The sequence below is a fragment of the Neoarius graeffei genome, chromosome 22, assembly GCF_027579695.1.
Source record: "Neoarius graeffei isolate fNeoGra1 chromosome 22, fNeoGra1.pri, whole genome shotgun sequence".
NCBI lineage: Eukaryota > Metazoa > Chordata > Actinopteri > Siluriformes > Ariidae > Neoarius > Neoarius graeffei.
Window position 1 is genome coordinate 60,977,215 of NC_083590.1, and position 22,477 is coordinate 60,999,691.

At 43.6% G+C, this 22,477-nt stretch overlaps 1 protein-coding gene across 1 annotated transcript in view; it reads right to left on the reverse strand.

Annotated features, from left to right (window-relative positions):
* The window catches only part of LOC132871023 (histone-lysine N-methyltransferase PRDM7-like), a 38,691-nt gene extending 17,599 nt beyond the window's left edge, over positions 1 to 21,092 (reverse strand). Inside the window, exons 1-2 of the mRNA XM_060905183.1 lie at positions 20,995 to 21,092; positions 19,385 to 19,495 (exon numbers count right to left, since the gene is read on the reverse strand). Coding sequence (XP_060761166.1) covers positions 19,385 to 19,465 — 81 coding nt within the window. The 5' untranslated portion in view covers positions 19,466 to 19,495; positions 20,995 to 21,092. The remainder of the gene's footprint in view (positions 1 to 19,384; positions 19,496 to 20,994) is intronic.
* Between the last annotated feature and the right edge of the window lie 1,385 nt (positions 21,093 to 22,477).

Here is a 22,477-nt window from a genome sequence, read left to right on the forward strand (position 1 = left end):
ACCATCACTCTGGCCAACGTACACTCGCTAGACAACAAGCTGGATTATGTCCACCTGCTCCGCTCATCTTTTAAGTCTGTGAGTGAGTGCTGTGTCCTTGTGTTTGTGGAAACATGGCTTAATGACAGCGTCCCGGACTGTGCCATTCAGCTAGCCCGGCTAACATGCTACCGGTCAGACAGAGCGCTAGTCGGGGGGGGGGGACTCGTGGCGGAGGACTCTGTGTTTACATCAGTGATGCCTGGTGCCGCGATGCTGTTGTGATCTGCAAACACTGCTCACCTCTGGTGGAGTTTATGATTATTAAGTGCCGGCCATTCTATCTGCCGAGGGAACTTACAGCCATATTCTGGTAGCATTATACATCCCTCCCGGCTCCAATAACAACAGGAGTGAAGCACTGAATGAACTCAATCAGCATATCAGTGAGCAGCAGACAGCCCACCCAGATGCTTTCTTCATCCTGGCTGGGGATTTCAAATCATGCAAACCCCAAAAGCGTGTTTCCAAAACTCTATGGACATATCAACTTTCCTACACGTGGAAACAATACTCTGGACAATGTTTACACCATGTATAAAGGCCCCTACAGAGCCCTACCCCACCTTGGGGCCTCAGCTCACTCCACTGTTATGCTAATGCCAGCATACAGGCCACTGGTTAAAGTCACCAAACCAGCTACAAAACAGATACATGTGTGGCCAGAGGGGTCCTCAGAGGCACTCCAGGACTGTTTTTCCACCACTGACTGGAGCATGTTCAGACAGGCGGCCACCTACAACACCACCACAGATCTCCAGGTGTACACAGAAACAGTCTCCATTTGGGCCAATCAGAAGCCATGGCTGACAGGGGAAGTCTATAGGCTCCTGTGGGCTCGAAACACCGCCTTCAGAGCTGGGGACGAGGTGGGCCTGAGGACAGCTAGGGCCAATCTGTCACGAGGCATCAGGGTGGCCAAGAGACAGTATTCCAGGTACATTGCTGACCATTTCAACGACAGCAGAGACACCAGGAACCTGTGGTGGGGGATTCAGACCATCACAGACTACAAGCCCTCGCCACAGACCTGTGACAACACATCTCTGCTGAATCAGTTGAACGACTTCTTCATTCGCTTTGAGACAGACAACAGCACCACGGCACAGAAGACCCCACCACCTCCCGGCGACCAGGTGTTGACGCTGTCCCCAGACAGCGTGAGGAGAGCTCTCAGGATGACAAATGCACGAAAAGCCCCAGGTCCTGATAACATTCCTGGTCGTGTCCTGAGAGACTGTGCCGAGGAGCTCACAGACGTCTTTACAGACATCTTCAACATCTCGTTGAGCCAGGCTGTTGTCCCCACGTGCCTCAAAACCACCACCATCATCCCAGTCCCGAAGAAGCCGTCTCCCTCCTGCTTCAGTGACTACCGCCCTGTCGCACTCACACCCATCCTCATGAAGTGCTTTGAGCGGCTAGTCATGAGGCATATCAAGTCTGCCCTCCCCCCCGCCCTGGATCCTTTCCAGTTTGCATATCAGTCCAACCGTTCGACTGATGACGCCATCTCCACTACCCTCCACTCAGCCCTCACCCACCTGGAGACAAAAGACTCGTATGTCAGAATGCTGTTCATAGACTTTAGCTCAGCATTCAACACAACCATTCCTCAGCAGCTCATTCATAAACTGGACCAGCTGGGACTCAACACCTCCCTGTGCAACTGGCTGCTGGATTTCCTGACGGGGAGACCACAGACTGTATGGGTCGGCAGCAACTCCTCTAGCACCATCACACTGATCACGGGGGCCCCCCCAAGGATGTGTGCTAAGCCCCCTCCTCTTCACTCTGTTGACCCACGACTGCACACCGACATCCAATTCTAATCTCATTAAGTTTGCAGATGACACGACTGTGGTGGGTCTCATCAACAATGGCGATGAGACAATCTACAGGAGTGAGGTGAGCCGCTTGGCCATGTGGTGCAAGGATAACAATTTCCGTCTGAATGTGGAGAAGACGAAGGAAATTGTTGTGGACTTCAGGAGGGAGCACACCCAGCATGCTCCACTATCTATCGACAGTGCTGCAGTGGAGAGGGTGAGCAGCACCAAGTTTCTGGGTGTGCACATCTCTGAAGACCTGTCCTGGAGCAACACCACCACATCACTTTGTGGAACACATCCTGACCAGCTGCATCACCGTGTGGTACGGTGCCTGCACCGTGTCCTGCTGCAAGACTCTGCAGCGCATCGTGAGAGCAGCTGAGAGGATCATTGGTGTCTCTCTCCCTTCTCTAATGGATATATATAACTCCCGCCTCACCCGCAAAGCCATCAGGATTGCAGGTGACCCCACCCACCCATCGCACAGCCTCTTCAGCCTGCTGCCATTGGGGAGGAGACTGAGGAGTCTCCGGGCCAAAACCAGCAGGCTCAAGAACAGTTTCTTTCACCAGGCAGTCAGGAGGCTCAACTCCCTCCCTGTTCTGCCCCTCCTCCCCCCTGCCACAGACTCTGCTCGCACACACCCCCTTCAGCATCTGACATGTCATCCTCACAGTTTCCCCCCCAACACACACATACATACATACATCTCATCGTTCATTAACACACTGAACTCAGGGACCGCACATCTCACTTTACCTCGCTCATTTGCACTATTCCGCACTACCTCATCTTAACAGCTGCTAGTTTGTTTATACTGTTTATTTCATGTTTACCTGCTATACCTCAAGTGCCCTTGACTGTTTGGTTATTTGAACACATATACATACACATACATACATACATACATATACATATATATATATATATATATATATATATATATATATATATAGTGTGTGTGACCCCTCACCAAATCCAGGGACAGATGTCGGCCGAAACGAATCCGAGATAATCGCAAAAGAAGGGTTTTTTTTTTTCGAAATTTGTGATTTTTGTTTTTTTCCATCATGTGCAAGTTGAGATCTTGAAGAATGCAATCAGTATTTCAGATAATAGATTGTTTTGTTGGAAAAGCATACATTGTTGCAAATTGTCTCATTTTTGTCAGGACTGTAGCCTGCTGGGGGGTGTGGGTAAATTACCATATGGGCCATTCACATGATGATTTAAGTCATTTGTTTTTTTTTTCCTCGAATCAGCTGTATGATCCGAGTTCAGCGCATGGCTACTTAACTGCATACAGGCGTGTGATTTCACTATGGAATGAGTTACTAAACAGAGCGCAGAGGAGCAAACACCGCGAAGCAAACAGACACTCGGTATTTACATCGGAGATCACCATTTCTAGCAAAAAAAAAAAAAACGCAACCTCATTTTCCAGAATGAATGGAATACTTGAATGATCGGATGATACACAGACCGTTCTAGGACTACATTATTCCATCGGAGGCATTGGTGTGTGCAAGGTGCCGTTTCTCTTTCTGATGGGGTAAGTTTATTAATCTAAGGCTGTGTGGTTATTTTTGCATGTAACGGAGTGTTGTGGTTTGGTTAAGCCTAGGTCACAACCGGACGTACGATTTTTTGGCCGTGTGATTTTTGGCGTTTCCCCAAATCGCTGCGGTTTTTTTTGTTCACGGAGAAAGACGCGCGTTGGCCGTAAGTTTGTCTTGCAACCTGAACAAAACGTAAGTGCCCGTAGAGTTTGTTTGACATGACAAAGAACCTCTGCGGCCGGTCTGCGGCTCAAAAATCAGCACATCACACGCACGCTCTTGTGCGTTTCATGCGCGCTCTCCGTGTGTTTCTTGCGTTTTTTGCATGTAGACCGGCCGTAGGAGCACATACGGCCGGTTGTGACTGAGGCTTTACATGAAACTAGTGTTGTGTTAGTTGTGTCATCATCGTGCTATCTTTCTTTCTTATGGTGCGAGTACCGTATTTTCCACACTATAAGGCGCACCTAAAAGCCCTCAATTTTCTCAAAAGCCGACAGTGCGCCTTATAATCCGATGCGCCTTATATATGGATCAATATTGGTTAATCACGGCTACCATAGTCAGGGGGCGTCACCGTAGTAACAACGGTAAGAATGCGGTAACGGTCCCACACCATTTGTGTGTGTCAGAGATTTTATTTGAGGACATATATATATACACACACACACAGACTGACTTTGTGTTAGCCTGGGAAATCCCATGCTGCTTTGCACAATCGTTCCGATCTGAAAAGACAGCATGGAAACTATGGTCTAAAGGCTCGCCTGAGTTAGGGAGCCAATCAGAGAGTGGGGAAGGGTGGAAAGATGGTGACGCGTACTACTCGACAAACGGAAGCTTGTTTATTTGGGACTGTTTACGGATCACATTTAACATGGCGGCGAGCGATACGAACCAAACTAACCAAACCAGCTTCTCTCATATTTGTCTTGCACAAACGGCAGTAATCGTTCGGTGCCATTGTTTTCCTATTTTTGTTTTGCCTTCTCTTTCTCTTCCCTTCTCTTCTTCGCCTCTTCGTCGCTCTAACTACGTCACCGGGTACAACTGCCATGATTGGCCATGGGCTACGTATATGCCAAACGACAGACATTCGCAACGTCCAATAAACGGCCGTTGACAATCGTAAACCACACCTCCCCTACGAGAAATTCAATAGGCGGATTCCAGACCATATTTGGTGTTAACCAGACTAACTTTGTGTGTGTTTAAAGACCACAAAATGGCTCCTTTGAAGAGACACGCTTACGACGCAGAGTTCAAACTCAAGGCTATCAGTCACGCAGTAGAACATGGGAATAGAGCAGCAGCGAGAGAATTCAGCATTAACGAATCAATGGTACAGAAGTGGAGGAAGCAACAAGATGATCTACGCCAAGTAAAGAAGACCAAACAGAGTTTCAGAGGGAACAAAGCGAGATGGCCACAGTTAGAGGACAAACTCGAACAGTGGGTTGCTGAACAGAGACAAGCAAGTAGAAGCGTCTCTACAGTCACTATTCGAATGAAGGCAACAGTGTTAGCATGCGAACTTAACATCAATGAATTCAGAGGCGGTCCTTGTTAAGAGAGAATCTGTTTCGCGAATATACTACGTCACTGACATTACCTCGGGGAAAACAATAAAACTGTTTATTCATTTTGGGAGTGAACGGAGTTGTCAGAACGCTGGTCTGTATTATATTAATAAAGTTTGACTGCTAACTTATCTGACTGTTTTGTTGACATTCCCTTTAGCGCAGCTCCATCTAGTGGATGCATAACGCAACCCCAGCCACTACTGTAGGTTCTATTCTATGCGCCTTATAATGCGGTGCGCTCTATATATGAAAATAGTTTTAAAATAGGCCATTCATTGAAGGTGCGCCTTATAATCCGATGCGCCTTATAGTGCGGAACATACGGTAATTTTTCAACCACAAAACGTTAAAGTATACTTTAGGACTTATTTTTGTACTTCATAATTGTGTTGGGCATACTTTGCATGGAAGGAAAATTGACGTGGTGATCTTTGTTTACATGAAAGTAGCATCGTGCTAGCTCATAGGGGGTAGGGCTTTCCTTAATGTCATGCAAATGAGCACCATTATGTGCCCGCCCTACACCCAGAGTAGCTGAGATGGAAAACTTTGAGGGCGATTTTCTCCCTTTTCTGTTTTAAGAAGTATACACTTTCAAAAGGCCACACATTCTTCAAATATTGTCAGATCTCCACATGGAAGGCATCATTGGAAAGCTTAGAAACTGTACTTTCTGAATCTGTCAATAACTCAAAATGCCCCCGGGCCAACATGTGTCCCTGGATTCTGTGATCTGCCACACACACACACACATATATATATGTGTGTTATTTAACCCTACATACCCAAGGCATACATTGTGTATATGTATGTATGTATGTATGCATGTGTATACACACACACACACACAATCCCTCCCTCCCTCCCACCTATGTTGCCCTCTGGTAGGTCAATCCCCTCAGTCCGGATCATCTCGCCTCTCTTTGAGACCATCCGGCCACACTTGTCCAATCCGAATGACATCCCTATGTCATCGCTGTAGATCCGGGTGGTGTGGATCAGCGAGTCTATTTCTCGCTCGTTCCTGGCATACAGCTTGATGTCATCCATGTAGAGCAGGTGACTGATTGTTGCACCACTACGGAATCGGTACCCGTAGCCGCTCTTCGTGATGATCTGACTGAGGGGGTTCAGGGCTATGCAGAACAGCAGTGGTGATAGCGCATCTCCTTGGTATATGCCGCACTTGATGTTGACTTGGGCAATGGGTTTTGAGTTGGCCTCTAGGGTTGTCTTCCACATTTCCATTGAGTTCTGGATGAAGGTCCTTAGGTTCCTGTTGATCTTATACAGCTCCAGACATTCCAGTATCCATGTGCGTGGCATTGAGTCGTAGGCTTTGTAGTCAATCCAGGCAGTGCACAGGTTGGCCTGTCTCTTCTTACAGTCTCAGGCAACTGTTCTATCGACCAGTAGCTGGTGCTTGGCTCCTCTGGTGTTACTTCCAATTCCATTCTGTGCCTTGCTCATGTATTGAGCCACATGCTTACTCATTTTTGCCGCAATGATGCCTGACAGGGCCTTCCATGTTGTGCAGAGACAGGTAATTGGCCAGTAGTTGGATGGGATGGGTCCCTTCTGGGGGTCCTTCATGATTAGGACTGTCCTGCCTTGGGTTAGCCATTCTGGGTGGGTCCCATCCCTCAGCAGCTGGTTCATCTGTGCTGCTAGGCGTTCATGGAGTGCAGTTAGCTTCTTCAGCCAGTACGTATGGATCATATCGGGGCCTGGTGCTGTCCAGCTCTTGGACGTCTGCCATTGAGATGGTTACTGGTTCTTGTTCTGGGAGGTTGTTGTGGTCAGCTCTTAGGTCCACTAACCATTGGGCATTGGTGTTGTTCCCATATGTCTTTCCAGTATTTTTCCACCTCAGCTCTTGGTGGGTCTGACCAGTTGTTGTTCCCCTGCCACTGAGAGTACACCTTGGCTGGTTCAGTGGAGAACAGCTTGTTTATTCTCCTGGCCGCTCCCTCCTTGGTGTATCTCTTCAACCGGGTGGCCAGAGCTGTTAGTCGCTGTTTGGCAGTTTCGAGTGCCTCTGGTATGGAGAGTGAGTTGCACTTCCTGGGTGCCCCTTTATTCACCATGTTCCCTTTCTGTAGTTCAGCTAACTGGCTAACTTCTCTCCGTGCTGCCTTTATCTTGGCCTCTAATCGTCTCTTCCATGGTGGATACTGTTTATGTCCCGAGCCTTGTGTCCAAGCACAAGCATGATTACTGTTGCTGTACTGTGTATCAGCTTGTTGGTCTCAGTGATGGTTCTTGTGGTCTCAGAGCAGCATTCACATCTACTAGTAGATCTTCTGAAGGTTTCCAGTTGGGTCACGATCTTCCTGTTAGCTGTTGGGGCTTGGTACCCAATCTCTGGTTGTGGGGATGATGACATCTCCCCGCTGACCTGTCTTCCTGGCTCCCCCTTGCCGTAGCATCGTTGTTGTATTTCATTAATCTCTAGTCATTAATCTCTAGTTGTGATAGTAGAGTTTGATTACAGATGTTGAAACACTGGGCTAATAGCTGTTTCTTTGTTAGCCTTGATTGTGGGTTTCGAAGTATCCAATGGTCCCACATTCGCTGCATGTATCCCCTCTCTCTGGTGTGTGTGTGTGATTGCTTGTATAGTAGGATTCCAGCAAATCCGTATTTTCTGTCCTCGTCCATCGATGTCTTGTTCCAGTAGCCCATTTCTCATCAGTTTGGCCTGGTTCCCTAGCAACTGACGCAGACCTTGTTGACCCGGGCGACGTCTGAGCCGGTATGACTATCAGTTATGTCTTCACTCATTCCTGAGGTAGGCTGATATATCATGAGGGGTCTTGCCTAAGGACCCTTACTGGATGATGTTTTCCCCCGACCGGGATTCGAACCCCGATCTCCCGCGTCGTAGTCAGTGAGCATAACTACTGTACTATCCACCTGATATAACACACACACACACACACATACATACATACACATATATATATAAATAAAATGTGTGTGTATACACACACACAGTGGTGGGCAAAAGTTTACATACCCCAACAAAATGTTTTGTTTCTTGGCTATTTCTAAGAGAAATTGAATGATGATACACAAAAACCTTTATTTCACTTGTGGTTAATGGTTGGCTGAAGCCATTTATTGTCAAGAAAATGTTAAGAGCAATTCCAGCGTTATGGACGTGACACTTGAACTCAAAATGGCAACAAATGACCCAGTGCATGTTTTATTGTCTCCCAGTATTTAAACAGGTGTTGCATATTTTAAGGCTGTACCATACTGGAGAAGTGATAGAACAAGAACAATTCCCATAGTGCATCTAGGGCATGCCAGAAAACGCCAATAAAAGATGCGTTATGGATGTGACAGAAAAAGTATCACTTTTCTTGGGTGACTGTACATTTTTATTAAACTCTGTGAAATTGTAAACCTAATGTCGAAATGGAGATATCCATTTGATAGAGGGGTCCAAGGTGAATATTAAAAAATCTTTGTTTAAAATATTTTATATTTCATGCAGAGTTTCGGAAGGAAAAGTCAGCGTTATGGATGTGACGAAATTCCGTTACGGATGTGACGCGTCTGAAATAGACATGGCATATGTTTAGAAAATCAGCAATTTAACCACCATAACCCTTTGAAAAACTCTCTAAATATCAGCTAAAACTATCAAAGTTCTTAAATAATATTTAGGATTGCTATTGTTTTGCTGTTTTGTGGATTTTTGCATACATTTCTGTGGCTTGTGGCAATAATATAGAATTGTACATGATCAAAGTTGATTTTAGCTTGGGTTTTACATTATAAGAAAGAAAGACTGACAGTGACACATTAGGTTGGTTACAAATTGGTTCAACTTATTCACATCTGTAAAATACAGGCCTAGGTGATATCTCTGGGAGTGGTTTTGATGTATTACATGTTGCTTTATTTTTGCATGGTGAGGTTGACATTTACATGGAATTGCCCTTAACTCTTTTTAAACCATTATGACAAAAAAAACTACACAAATGACCCTGATCAAAAAAGTTTACACACCCCAATTCTTAATACTGTGTATTTCCCCCTTTAACATCAATAACAGCTTGAAGTCTTTTGTGATGGTTGTCAATGAGTCTCTTTATCTTTTCAGATGGTAAAGCTGCCCATTCTTCTTGGCAAAAAGCCTCCAGTTCCTGTAAAGTCTGGGGCTGTCTTGCATGGACTGCACGTTTGAGGTCTCCCCAGAGTGGCTCAATAATGTTGAGGTCAGGAGACTGAGATGGCCACTCTAAGACCTTCACTTTATGCTGTCGTAGCCATTGACGAGTTGATTTGGCCTTGTGTTTTGGATCATTGTCGTGCTGGAATGTCCAAGTTCGTCCTATGCGCAGCTTCCGGGCAGAGGCGTGTAGATTTTCCTCTAGTATCTTTTGATAAGTTACTGCATTCATCCTGCCATCAACTCTTACCAAATTTCCAGTGCCTTTGTAGTTCACACATCCCCAAAACATCAGAGATCCACCACCATGTTTCACTGTGGGAATGGTGTACTTTTCATCATAGGCCTTGTTGATTCCTCGCCAGATGTAGCGTTTAGTGTTGTGTCCAAAAAGTTCAATTTTGGTCTCGTCACTCCACACAACTTTTTGCCAGAAGGTTTGGGGTGTGTCTCTGTGCAGTCTGGCATATCGTAGATGGGCTTCTTTGTGGCATTTGCGTAGAAGGGGCTTTCTTCTGGCAACTCTCCCATGCAGCCCATTTCTTCTCAAGAGTCTCCTAATTGTACTCTTTGAAACATCCACATCGACTTGTTTCAGAGAATCTCGAAGTTCACCAGATTTTATTTGGGGCTTCTTCTTTACATCACGCACAATCCTTCTAGCAGTGTTGGGTGAAATTTTTCTTGGTCTACCTGAACGGGCTTTGGTGTCTACAGAGCCCCTGACTTTCCACTTCTTGATTATTGTTTGAACAGTGCTGACTGACATTTTTAATTGCCTTGATACTTTCTTATATCCCTTCCCTGATTTATAAAGTTCAACTACCTTTTCACGCAGGTCCTTTGACAATTCCTTTGATTTTCCCATGGCTCAAAGATGACGCGCAGCACTGGATGAGGGATAAAAGGTTCTCTCAAAAGTCCAGCAATTTACTGACTATTATTTTCACCCACTAATTAGAAGAAAACAGATCACAGGTGAAGGTAGTTGCCTTTAATTGCCATTCAGTCCTGTTTATGTCAAACTGTGTACAGGTTTTCAGGCCAATTCACAGAGGTATGTAAACTTTTGATCAGGGTCATTTAGGTAGTTTTTGTTGTATTCATGGTTTTCAAAGAGTAAATGCAGTAATCAATGCAATAAATAGCTTCAGCCAACCATTAACCACAAGTGAAATAAAGGTTTTTGTGTATTATCATTCAATTTCTCTTAGAAATAGCCAAGAAACAAAACATTCTGTTGGGGTATGTAAACTTTTGCCCACCACTGTATATACGTATGTACACTATATTGCCAAAAGTATTTGCTCACCCGTCCAAATTATCGGAATCGGGTGTTCCAATCACTTCCATGGCCACAGGTGTATAAAATCAAGCACCTAGGCATGCAGACCGTTTTTACAAACATTTGTGAAAGAATGGGTCGCTCTCAGGAGCTCAGTGAATTCCAGCGTGGAACTATGATAGGATGCCACCTGTGCAACAAATCCAGTCATGAAATTTCCTCGCTCCTAAATATTCCACAGTCAACTGTCAGCTGTATTATAAGAAAATGGAAGTGTTTGGGAATGACAGCAACTCAGCCACAAAGTGGTAGGCCACATAAACTGACGGCGCGGGGTCAGCGGATGCTGATGCGCATAGTGCGAAGAGGTCGCCAACTTTCTGCACGGTCGATCATTACAGGCCTCCAAACTTCATGTGGCCTTCAGATTAGCTCAAGAACAGTGTGCAGAGAGCTTCATGGAATGAGTTTCCATGGTCGAGCAGCTGCATCCAAGCCATACATCAAGTGCAATGCAAAGCGTCGGATGCAGTGGTGTAAAGCACGCCGCCACTGGACTCTAGAGCAGTGGAGACGTGTTCTCTGGAGTGACGAATCGCGCTTCTCCATCTGGCAATCTGATGGACGAGTCTGGGTTTGGCGGTTGCCAGGAGAACAGTACTTGTCTGACTGCATTGTGCCAAGCGTAAAGTTTGGTGGAGGGGGGATTATGGTGTGGGGTTGTTTTTCAGGAGCTGGGCTTGGCCCCTTAGTTCCAGTGAAAGGAACTCTGAATGCTTCAGCATACCAAGACATTTTGGACAATTCCATGCTCCCAACTTTGTGGGAACAGTTTGGAGCTGGCCCCTTCCTCTTCCAACAGGACTGTGCACCAGTGCACAAAGCAAGGTCCATAAAAACATGGATGACAGAGTCTGGTGTGGATGAACTTGACTGGCCTGCACAGAGTCCTGACCTCAACCTGATAGAACACCTTTGGGATGAATTAGAGTGGAGACTGAGAGCCAGGCCTTCTTGTCCAACATCAGTGTGTGACCTCACAAATGCGCTTCTGGAAGAATGGTCAAAAATTCCCATAAACACACTCCTAAACCTTGTGGACAGCCTTCCCAGAAGAGTTGAAGCTGTTCTAGCTGCAAAGGGTGGACCGACGTCATATTGAACCCTATGGATTAGGAATGGGATGTCACTTAAGCTCATATGTGAGTCAAGGCAGGTGAGCGAATACTTTTGGCAATATGAGTGTATATCTAGAGTGTTTATACTGTTTATATTGTCTGTTTGAGTGTTTAGTCTGTGTGTAGTTCTTATCTAGTGTTTTCACTGTTTATATTGTCTGAGTGTTTAGTCTATGTCTTGTTCTTATCTAGTGTTTATACTGTTTATTTATACTGTTTATATTGCTTGAGTGTTTAGTCTATGTCTAGTTCCTATCTGGAGTGTTTATACTGTTTATATTGTTGTTTGCTTTTTTCAATTATTCTATTTTTATTTACTGCATTGCCTGTTTGCACCGTGGGTCAGAGAGGACTGATATTTCATCTGTGCTGTATGTCGAGCATGTATAGCATATTTGACAATAAAGTTGACTTGACTTGATGAAGAAAAAAACAAACAAACAGTGGACCTGAGAGAGAACTTTGTGTAACACCAAACTTTACCTCAGTATGTCTAGAAAAATCACCATTACATCAAGATACTGATAGCGATCAGTTAAACAAGAGCTAAGTCAGGAGAGGGCCATTCCCTTAACTCCAACAACATTTTCTAGTCTATCCAGAAGAATGGAATGATCAAGGGTATCAAATGCTGCACTAAGGTCAAGCAACACAAGCAGCGAGACACAGCCCTGATCAGAAGCCAACAGTAGGTCACTTACTACTTTAACCAGTGCTGTCTCTGTGCCATGATGAGGTCTAAATCCTGACTGATGCATTTCATGGATGTTATATTCCTATGTAAATATGAGCATAACTGCTGTGCCACAGCTTTTTCAAGGATCTTGGAGATAAAGGGGAGGTTTGATATTGGCCGATAATTGGACAGCTGACAGGGATCAAGGTCAGGTTTGTTAATCAGGGGTTTGATAACTGCTAGTTTAAAGCATTTGGGTACATAGCCGATCCTAAGAGAAGAATTTATTATTTTTAGAAGCGGTTCAATTACTTCAGGTATTATCTGTTTGAATACACGTGTAGGTAAGGGATCTAGTACGCAAGTTGAGGCTTTTGATGCCGAGATCAATGAAAGTAATTCAGTTTCTCTAAGGGGAGTAAAACATTCTAATGGCTGATCTGATACAGTTATATTGTTAACTACAGGGTCACTTACATTGTCTGACAAAGTAGCAGTTTGAATTTGTCAGATATTTTCAATTGTCATTTAAAAAAAAAAAAAATTCATGAAGTCGTTGCTACTACATACTGCAGGTGTGCATGTGTCAATAGTGGACTTATTCCTGGTTAATTTTGCTACAGTATTAAATAGGAATCTAGGATTATTTTTGTTATCTTCTATTAGGGAGGAGAGATATGTTGATCTAGCAGCACTAAGAGCTTTTCTATACGTCAGGAAGCTCTCCTTCCACGCTAATTTGAACACTACCAATTTTGTTTGCCGCCATTTACATTCCAATTTTCGAGTGGTTTGTTTTAATGTGCGAGTGTCATCATTATACCAGGGTGCTAATTTTTTGTCTCTGACCATTTTCCTTTTAAGAGAAGTTACATTATCTAAAGCATGGCGGAACGTTGCCTCTAAGCATTCAGTTGCCTGATCAAGTTCTGCAGGGGCTGACAGTGACCCAGTCAAAGTTGACAACTCTGAGAGATCATTTATAAAGCTCTGTGCAGTAGTTGACGTGAATGTATGTTTAACACAGAAGCGTGGTGAGGTGCATATATTATTACTCAGACATATTTTGAACGAAATAATGATCTGAGAACTTCAGACTGTGGAAGTGTGACCATATTTTCTACATTTAACCCAAATGTTAGTATTACATCGAGGGTGTGACCACCATTATGGGTCAGTCGTATGACATTCTGATTAACCCCTACTGAATCTAAAATGGACAAACGCTGTTTTCAAATGGTCTTCTGGGTTATCAAAGTGAATATTAAAATCTCCGACAACTAAAGCTTTGTCTAAGGAAATAACCAGGTCTGAGATAAAATCTGCAAATTCAGAAAGAAACTCAGAATATGGCCCCGGGGGCCTGTAAATAATAAGTAATGGAATTAACTGGGTAGACTTATTTTTCGAGGCTACATAAATTATATTCATATAAAGAACTACAAATGTATTAAATTTATAACCAGGTTTGTGTGTTACACCTCGATAATTATAAATAACCGCGATGCCTCCTCCTCTGCCAGTTAGACGAGGCTGGTGTATCCAGGAGGACTCGCTTCATTTACTGCTATATATTCATTTGGCTTAATCCAGTTTCAGTTAAACAAAGTACATTAAACTCCTGATCAGTCATGAGTTCATTAACCATTAGCGCTTTAAGATGCAAGAGATCTAATATTTAATAGCCACACCTTTAGATCAAAGGTGCTGGCAGCGGCTGTACAGTTAGTATGATCTAAATTTACATTGATTAGGTTACTGGAACAAACTCTGAGTATTTCTACTTTTTTGTTTAGCTCGGGGAACAGACACAGTCTTGATGTAGTGGACCCTGTAAAAATAAATAAATAAACTTTTTTTTTTTTAAAGTGCGAGAACGTCATCTCTCGCCTGCCGTGCTTCTGTACTCCACCCACATCAGGGACATATTCCAGTATTCAATTAATGTTACGCATTACAGTTAAATTATGTTAATTACTGTTACAGATTGCATTTGGTACACATCTGCACTGTACCGAAAGCCCCGTCCTGAAATGGTCCTGGATGAATACGTGAACCATTACATCTCTACAAGAGGGTAAACTTGAGCACAGCAGGAGACAGACATAAGAAGCTGTTGCCTCCGATCAGCCACACCTTGTCCTTTCCTGGCCAGGTATTTATCATCCCCCTGGACACAATACCCTCCAGGCATGTAGAGCAGGGCTATTCAAATAATTTGGAATTGGGGCCAGTTCATGAATCTGAGGCAAAATAAGGGTCCAGAGAATATAAGTAATCACAGTAACAAAGAAATTACAACAACATACTGAAGGAGTCAATATATTTTATAAATGCAGAACAACATATGCATATAAATCCACACATGGACTGCTACTGTAATAATTTTTTGTCCATTCTGAACATAAATCAGACATCATAGCAGTCTATCAGTCTAGGTCAGCGATATCACAGATACTTAAGATTACACTCGTTTAAGTGAGAGGCACCATCAAATTTATCTCCACCAACAAAAATAAAACCAAAGTGCATACTGTAGTATGGTACAGAAAAGAATTATAACTAGAGTTGCAAAATTCCGGGAATTTTCAAAGGTGGAAACTTTCCATGGGAATTTTCAGGAATTTTTGGGAAAAGACTGGGAATTTTGAAAGTGGACATCAATTAAGTAAGTAGAAAAAAATATTGTAGCATAATCTTGGTTAAAAGAGGCAGATTTATGGGAATAAAGTTGTGCATAGCACGCTGTTACTCACTCACATGGACAAAACACGTTATTTTCTCAGGAGCCATTGAAGCCACACCCCTTACATGCATTTTGCATCCCTCTATCACATGCACAATAACTTCTAGAATTCTGAAGAGCTAGAACTGTTTTAAATACAAACTGCCGAGATCACACATTACAGACAAAGGACTACATGCCATCAAGTAAGTTTTGAGGATGTTTGAGGATGATTTTTTATCTATTATGGTATTTAAGTAAAAACAGGGATGCAAACAGCGAGCCTTTTGGCGGATGGCGCCTTTTTCACGGCTGAATCGCGCAGATCTGAATTTTTTTGGGGGGGGGGGCATTGGAGTGTCTGATTATAATTTCAAAGTAAATTCTGTATTAAAATGACTAAATAAGCAAATCCGTTACAGTCCATGAAACAGGAAGTATAAGGATGAGGAAAAACAGTTTAAATTGGGAAGCTGCGCACATTTGTGCAGCCTGAGCGGCAGGACTGCGCAAATGTGCGCAGCTTCCCGATTTAAACTGTTTTTTCCTCATCCTTATACTTCCTGTTTCATGGACTGTAACGGATTTGCTTATTTAGTCATTTTAATACAGAATTTACTTTGAAATTATAATCAGACACTCCAATGCCCCCCCCCAAAAAAAAATTCAGATCTGTGCGATTCAGCCGTGAAAAAGGCGCCATCCGCCAAAAGGCGCGCTGTTTGCATCCCTGTAAAAATGAAAAGGTATAGCAGAATAAATCTAGTGCTAATTTACTTGTAAATTAGAATTGTGCCATTTCATTGAAGTAGTTAGCTTGTGATGCTAGTTACAGCAAATTGTGCTAGCTTAATGGGAAACCAGATAAGCTAAATGAAAGCTTCCTATGAACATTTCATGTAAGAAAACAAAATTTAATGCTAGCTTACTGGTAAAAATAAATGTAAGATAATTAGAACATTTCATTGAATAAATTCTCATGCTAGCTAGCTACAGCAAAATGTGTTAGTGCTAGTTTAATGGGACATCAGATGTGCTAAAATGTTGTAATCATTAGAGATGCACCGATACCACATTTGTGAAAACCGATACGAGTATGAGTACTATCATTTCAGTACTTGCCGATACTGTTGATGTTATTAAAATATAGGCTACCTACATATCTATAATCTAACACCCGCGGGCCGCCGCAATGCTCGCAACCACCCACTACAACTCTGCGCACTGACATTCAGTACCCAGCAGAGGGAGACAACTAGTCATGAACGAGTGTATAGAGAAGAAGACTCAGCCGTTACAACCAAACGCAACATCGCGTCCCGTGCTCGTGGAGCTCCATACCTGTAGATGGGACGTCAATTTCCTTGGTCTTAGCGTTGCCCTCAACTGAAACAAGTTGGAAAACTCAATCAGCCATTTCTTAAAGCTCTCTCTCTCACTCTTCACTCTTAAACTCTCCCGGTTGGACTCGTACTTAAAAACTCTGCCGGTTGGATTCACCTATACAAAAATCCGATTTTCATTTGTTTGTTAGTGAGTAGCCTGTCCTACAAAACCCTTACCTAGGCGAATAGCCAACATTAAAAAAGGACAACGTTGGGGATCTTAGCGTAGGCCTATCTGCGTATGGCAGCGAAAGGGAGTGGAGTGTGGAGAGATGTTTAAAATAGTGTTGGGGAAAGATGTGACGGCACTGTTTCATGACTACGCAAACACATCTTCGTCATGGAAAAATGGGTTGTTGTCGAACAATTTTTTGTCTTCTGACGAAATTAGCCTACGCTCAATGCTTGAGATTTACAATTTTTTTTCCTGGGAGAGGCTTTTTTTCCCGGGAGAGGCTTTTTTTCCCTCGAACGGACGCTGGCAAAAGGCGCTTCACGGAACACTATCGGCGCATGGTATAGCCTATCATATTATGCTCAAGCCTGAGCTCAACAATGCTTCAGTTTTTTTTTCTCTCTCGAATGGAACAAAAAGCGCTGCGGGGAACATTGGTATCGGCGCATGGGATCGGCACTAGTATCGGTTCATGGTATCGGCAACTGTTTGACAAGTACGAGTATATTAGTGGAGTATCGGGGCTGATGCCGATGCCAGTATCGGTGTATGCTTAGTAATCATGTGTTTTAATTGTCTCCATTTTGCAATAATGTCTGCTGATGACAAAATAAAATGTTTATATTTTTGTTTGTTTATGACTTAATAATAAATAAACAAATAAATAATAAAGGTTTATGTATATATATATATATATATATATATATATATATATATATATATAAACATTTATTTAAAATAAAATAATTAATTAATTCCCCTAAATTACCGTAATTCCAGTGCTTTTTTTTTTTTTTGAAAATTACCAAAATTCCCGTACCAAAAAGTTTCCATGGAAACTTTCCGGAAATTTTCCGTCCCTTTGCAACCCTAATTATAACAACATAACAGTGCGTGGTATTTTATCAAGGCAATATATTTCAAATTGCACCCAGTTTATGTGAGCCATATCAGTTGTTTACATTTTCATTAATTTAACTGACAACTTAAATTCCAAGTGCATCAACAAATAGAAAACCAAACTACATAGTATGCTTCTAATTATAACAATGTAACAGTGCATGGCACTTTATCAAGGCAAAACATTTCAATGCTTTCAACAATAACCACCTCACCCATTTTAGCCCTGCTAACATCTCATCTCATTATCTCTAGCCGCTTTATCCTGTTCTACAGGGTCGCAGGCAAGCTGGAGCCTATCCCAGCTGACTACGGGCGAAAGGCGGGGTACACCCTGGACAAGTCGCCAGGTCATCACAGGGCTGACACATAGACACAGACAACCATTCACACTCACATTCACACCTACGGTCAATTTAGAGTCACCAGTTAACCTAACCTGCATGTCTTTGGACTGTGGGGGAAACCGGAGCACCCGGAGGAAACCCACGCGGACACGGGGAGAACATGCAAACTCCGCACAGAAAGGCCCTCGCCGGCCACGGGGCTCGAACCCGGACCTTCTTGCTGTGAGGCGACAGCGCTAACCACTACACCACCGTGCCGCCCGCCCTGCTAACATGAGGAGGGAAAAAAAGTCCCTTAGTTGACCTCTCTTTATTTTTTTTCTTATCTGCCTATATTAAAATTGCATCAGACACCTCAATATTCAGTTCAGTACATAATATGAGGTGAATAACATGTTAACTGCATCATACTGTTCAAAAATCAATCCTCATTACTTGTTTGACTAACATGCCTGTATCTTGCATGTAGTTTGCCAGCATGTGCCATCTAATGAGAGAAATGGCATTTTTTTGACTTAGCAAGAGCAGTGAAGTCAGGTGTATATGTTGTCAGGGCAATGCGCAAGCAGTGTTGCAGATGCTGGTCAGTCAGGGATATGCGATTGTGTGTTTTAATGGCATTCATGTGTGAGAATGACGACTCACAAGTGTATGTTGAGCCAAACATTGTCAGAAGAAAATGCGCAAGAGCCCTTGAGTGTGGAAATTTCTCTCGACTGACTACATGGGTCCAAAATTTTTCAAAACCTGCCTGCTGCAATGACTGTCACAAATCATCTGATGACTGAATGTCAATGAGTTCCAGGTGTAAAAAAAACCTCATCCAATGATGGTACTAGCTCCTTTCCTTTCAATGCAAAGTCTGCCTCAACATTCACACAGAAAGGGTCCTTAACAAATCTCATCACTTCACTGGAGATGCTGAAATCATCAAACCTGGTGGCAAAGTTGTTTTTCAATGAGTCAATAAAGCCTGACATCACCTCTGTAATTTGCAGGCCAGATTTCCTTAATGTGGGGAAGTGGAGCATTTTCCCAGGATAAAGATCAGCAGAGAAGAGTGAGAGCTTTCTTTGAAAAGCATGAAGTTTCTCCACAAGTTCTGAAACTGTTTTATCTCTGCCCTGCAACGCCACGTTGACCTGGTTCAAATGATGGAAAACGTCACTCAAAAAGCAAACAGTGGCATTAAACTCATCATTTTCCATCAGAGACAGAAACTTGCCAGCTTTTTTCAGTTTTGAAGACCGGAGAAACACCAGAATCTCCTCTCTTAGTTCACAAAAACGTTTCAATGTGTTTCCTTTGCTAAGCCATCTAATGTCATTGTGAATGAGCAAATCTTTGTATTCAGCAGACATGTCAGTCAACAGCTTGCGGAAAAGCCGGTGCTGTAAAGTGGAGGTGCAACGGATAAAGTTTATAGTTGCCATGGCAGAGTCCATGGTCTCTCTTAACTCACCACTGAGTTTGGCACACAGGAAGCTTTGGTGGATAAGGCAATGTAGCGATCTCACCTGCGGAGCCATGGCTGCCATCCTCACGGCCAGCCCCTGATCCCTGCCCACCATGGAGGACGCACCATCCGTCACCAGCATGTTGACGCGCGCCAAATCCAAGTTGTTCTCCTCAAAGAATGCAGAAATTTTGGTGTATAAAATCTCACCGGTGGTCTGCCCCTCCAGGGGAATTAAACCAAGTAAATCTTCGCGAAAACTTTCTCCATTAAAAAAAAAATAATAATAATCGCACAGAGACACACAGCTGCACAACATCACTGTTATCTGTCGACTCATCCACGGCCAAAGACATAACCTCAGCCTTCCTCAGCTTGTCCAAAAGCGTCTTGAAAACATCCGATGCAAGGGACTCAACTCTCCTCATATTTGACATGTCAGCTATTGGAATTTGCTTGATCAAATCTGTAACGCTTTTTCATGTTTTCTCATCTGTTACCACCTCATCAGTGGATGCCAGCATACACTCCTTGACTGTCTCCGAGTCTGTAAACGGCTTTTTCTTTTTCCCCCCAATATCCATGCAACTCGTAACGATGCCGTCGTTGCTCTCTCGATCCGTACAAGTCCGGAACAATAGCCGAAGTCTTTGCTCATAGCCATAGTCTGGAACCAGATTCGTGACGTCACGTGCGGATCCGCCAGCAGGCTGAGAGAGCTTGGACGGTTTCAGTCCACAGTCTGTGTAGACCCCGCCAATTGAATAGCCCGGGTCTACACAGACTGTGGACTGAAACCGTCCAAGCTCTCTCAGCCTGCTGGCGGATCCGCACGTGACGTCACGAATCTGGCTCCAGACTCCCTGGCTCAGCTCGAATGCCAACTTTGCGGTCGATTATAACGCTCAAAAATATATATTTTTAAAAATGTCCATTTATGCAGCATACAAGAGTCAAGGATGGAAATAATATCAGAAATTTATTTAAAAATAAAGGTCCTGCGTATAAAGCCAGAGCGAAAACAGGATGCAGAGCTGTGTGAGTTGGGCCTTTAGCCCTGAGTTAAAGTAAGAGGTTTCATTGCTGCCAGAGCTAATTGTTAGACACAGTTCTCTCTCTCCAGGGATCAGAGGCTTCGAGCTCAACACCATACGATTCTTCCAACAACAAGACCTCCCGGTTCGGGAAACCATGCCTAAAACAGTCCCCTATGATTTCATCCATTTTCATTTTCAGTGTGTAAAGCTTTCTGCTCAACACACTGCAGAGGGGGTGATTCTGCCTGATTAGCTTAATAATAATAATAATAATAATAATAATAATAATAATAATAAACAATAACAACAACAGCATTTTAAAAAAATAAATAAAAACCCCAAGGGAAAAAAAAAGTATGTGAGAAATCAAGTTGGAATTTTGAGAAATAAAAGTTGGAATTGCGAGGAAGTTGCAATTTAGAAGAAAAAAGAAAGCGATGGAAATGAACTTGAAGTGAAGATTTAAATACTTTCAATATACAACTAAACAGGTTAGCCAAACTACAACTCTCTCCTGAGTGGATAAATAGTGCACTATCTAGAGTGCACACGGCATTATTTCATACTGAACGTAATAAAACAGTAAAGTGGACATGTATTTGGGATTCGACCGCACACCTTCAGTTTAACTTACCTCAGGGGTTTAAATCCTCAGAGCCAGACACAATAATGTGCTTTGATTTTTATAAATCGAGGGGCTAAAGCGATTCAGACGAGCATCAGCTTTTTCTTCTCCAGTGTTTACTGGCGGTTGGAGAAGCAGCTACTGGACACGTCAGCGCCACCACCTGGACTGGAGTGGAGTTTCAGGGTGGAGGACGCCTATCCCAACTAGGCCGTAAGGTGAACCTCGAAAAGTCCTTCCGGAAAGGGATCCCGCTCCGACCTCTCCGAACCGCACACGCTTCAATTCATAAAAAAGAATGAGTTGTGGTCAGATTACAACAAAACAGTTCGCGTCACAGAATCGCGCTCATTTCTTAAATCGCAACATTTAATGAAGAACTAGTATCTCCAAGGCGCATGTACATATTCGGCAGGCGTAATAACACTTTGGCTCGCGAGAGGTGCCACGGTTGAAACGTCATCAGACTGGACGAATCGGGTAGCTGGGAGCTGCCAGCTGTGCGAGGTAAACAGAAGCAGCATGGCAGCAGTGCTATCATCCAGCAGCACCGAAGAAGAAGAAAACTCGGCCGAAACTGTTGAAAAAACTAAATCTTCGACACGTAAGATTTGTTATATGCACATATTTTCTGTGAAGCATGAAAAAACACAGAATTTCACCAGCATACGGTGGAATACTTACCGAGACAGCCTTCGGCAGTGGCTGGAGTTGAGGGTGAGTGCAGAGACGAATCCGAACATTACAAACACTGTCTTGACTTGGATTTTGATAAAATTCCCGAAGACGCGGCTTTCCATCCCACATGTTACCGGAGGTTCATGACAAGCGCGAAATATGTCGTCAAGGCTGGCAGACGACAAAAAGAAACTTTTTGTCAAAGACACAGACTTTAACCGCAGGTAAGCTAAAAGGCATCTCACCCTCATCCCCCACTACACAGTAGTGATGGGAATTTCGGCTCTTTTGGCTCTTCTTACTATAAGGAGCCGGCTCTTTCAGCTCCCAAACGGCTCCTGAGATTTTATTTTTGATTTAATTGCTAGCCCTGTGATGACCTGGCGACTTGTCCAGGGTGAACCCCGCCTTTCACCCGTAGTCACCTGGGATAGGCTCCAGCTTGCCTGCGACCCTGTAGAAGGATAAAGCGGCTAGAGATAATGAGATGAGATTTAATTGCTGCAATTAACTAGTTAATTAATTACATTATTATTTATATTTTATCAATAGGATGCTTTCTCATCTCATTATCTCTAGCCGCTTTATCCTGTTGTACAGGGTCACAGGCAAGCTGGAGCCTATCCCAGCTGACTACGGGCGAAAGGCGGGGTACACCCTGGACAAGTCGCCAGGTCATCACAGGGCTGACACATAGACACAGACAACCATTCACACCTATGGTCAATTTAGAGTCACCAGTTAACCTAACCTGCATGTCTTTGGACTGTGGGGGGAAACCGGAGCACCCGGAGGAAACCCACGCGGACACGGG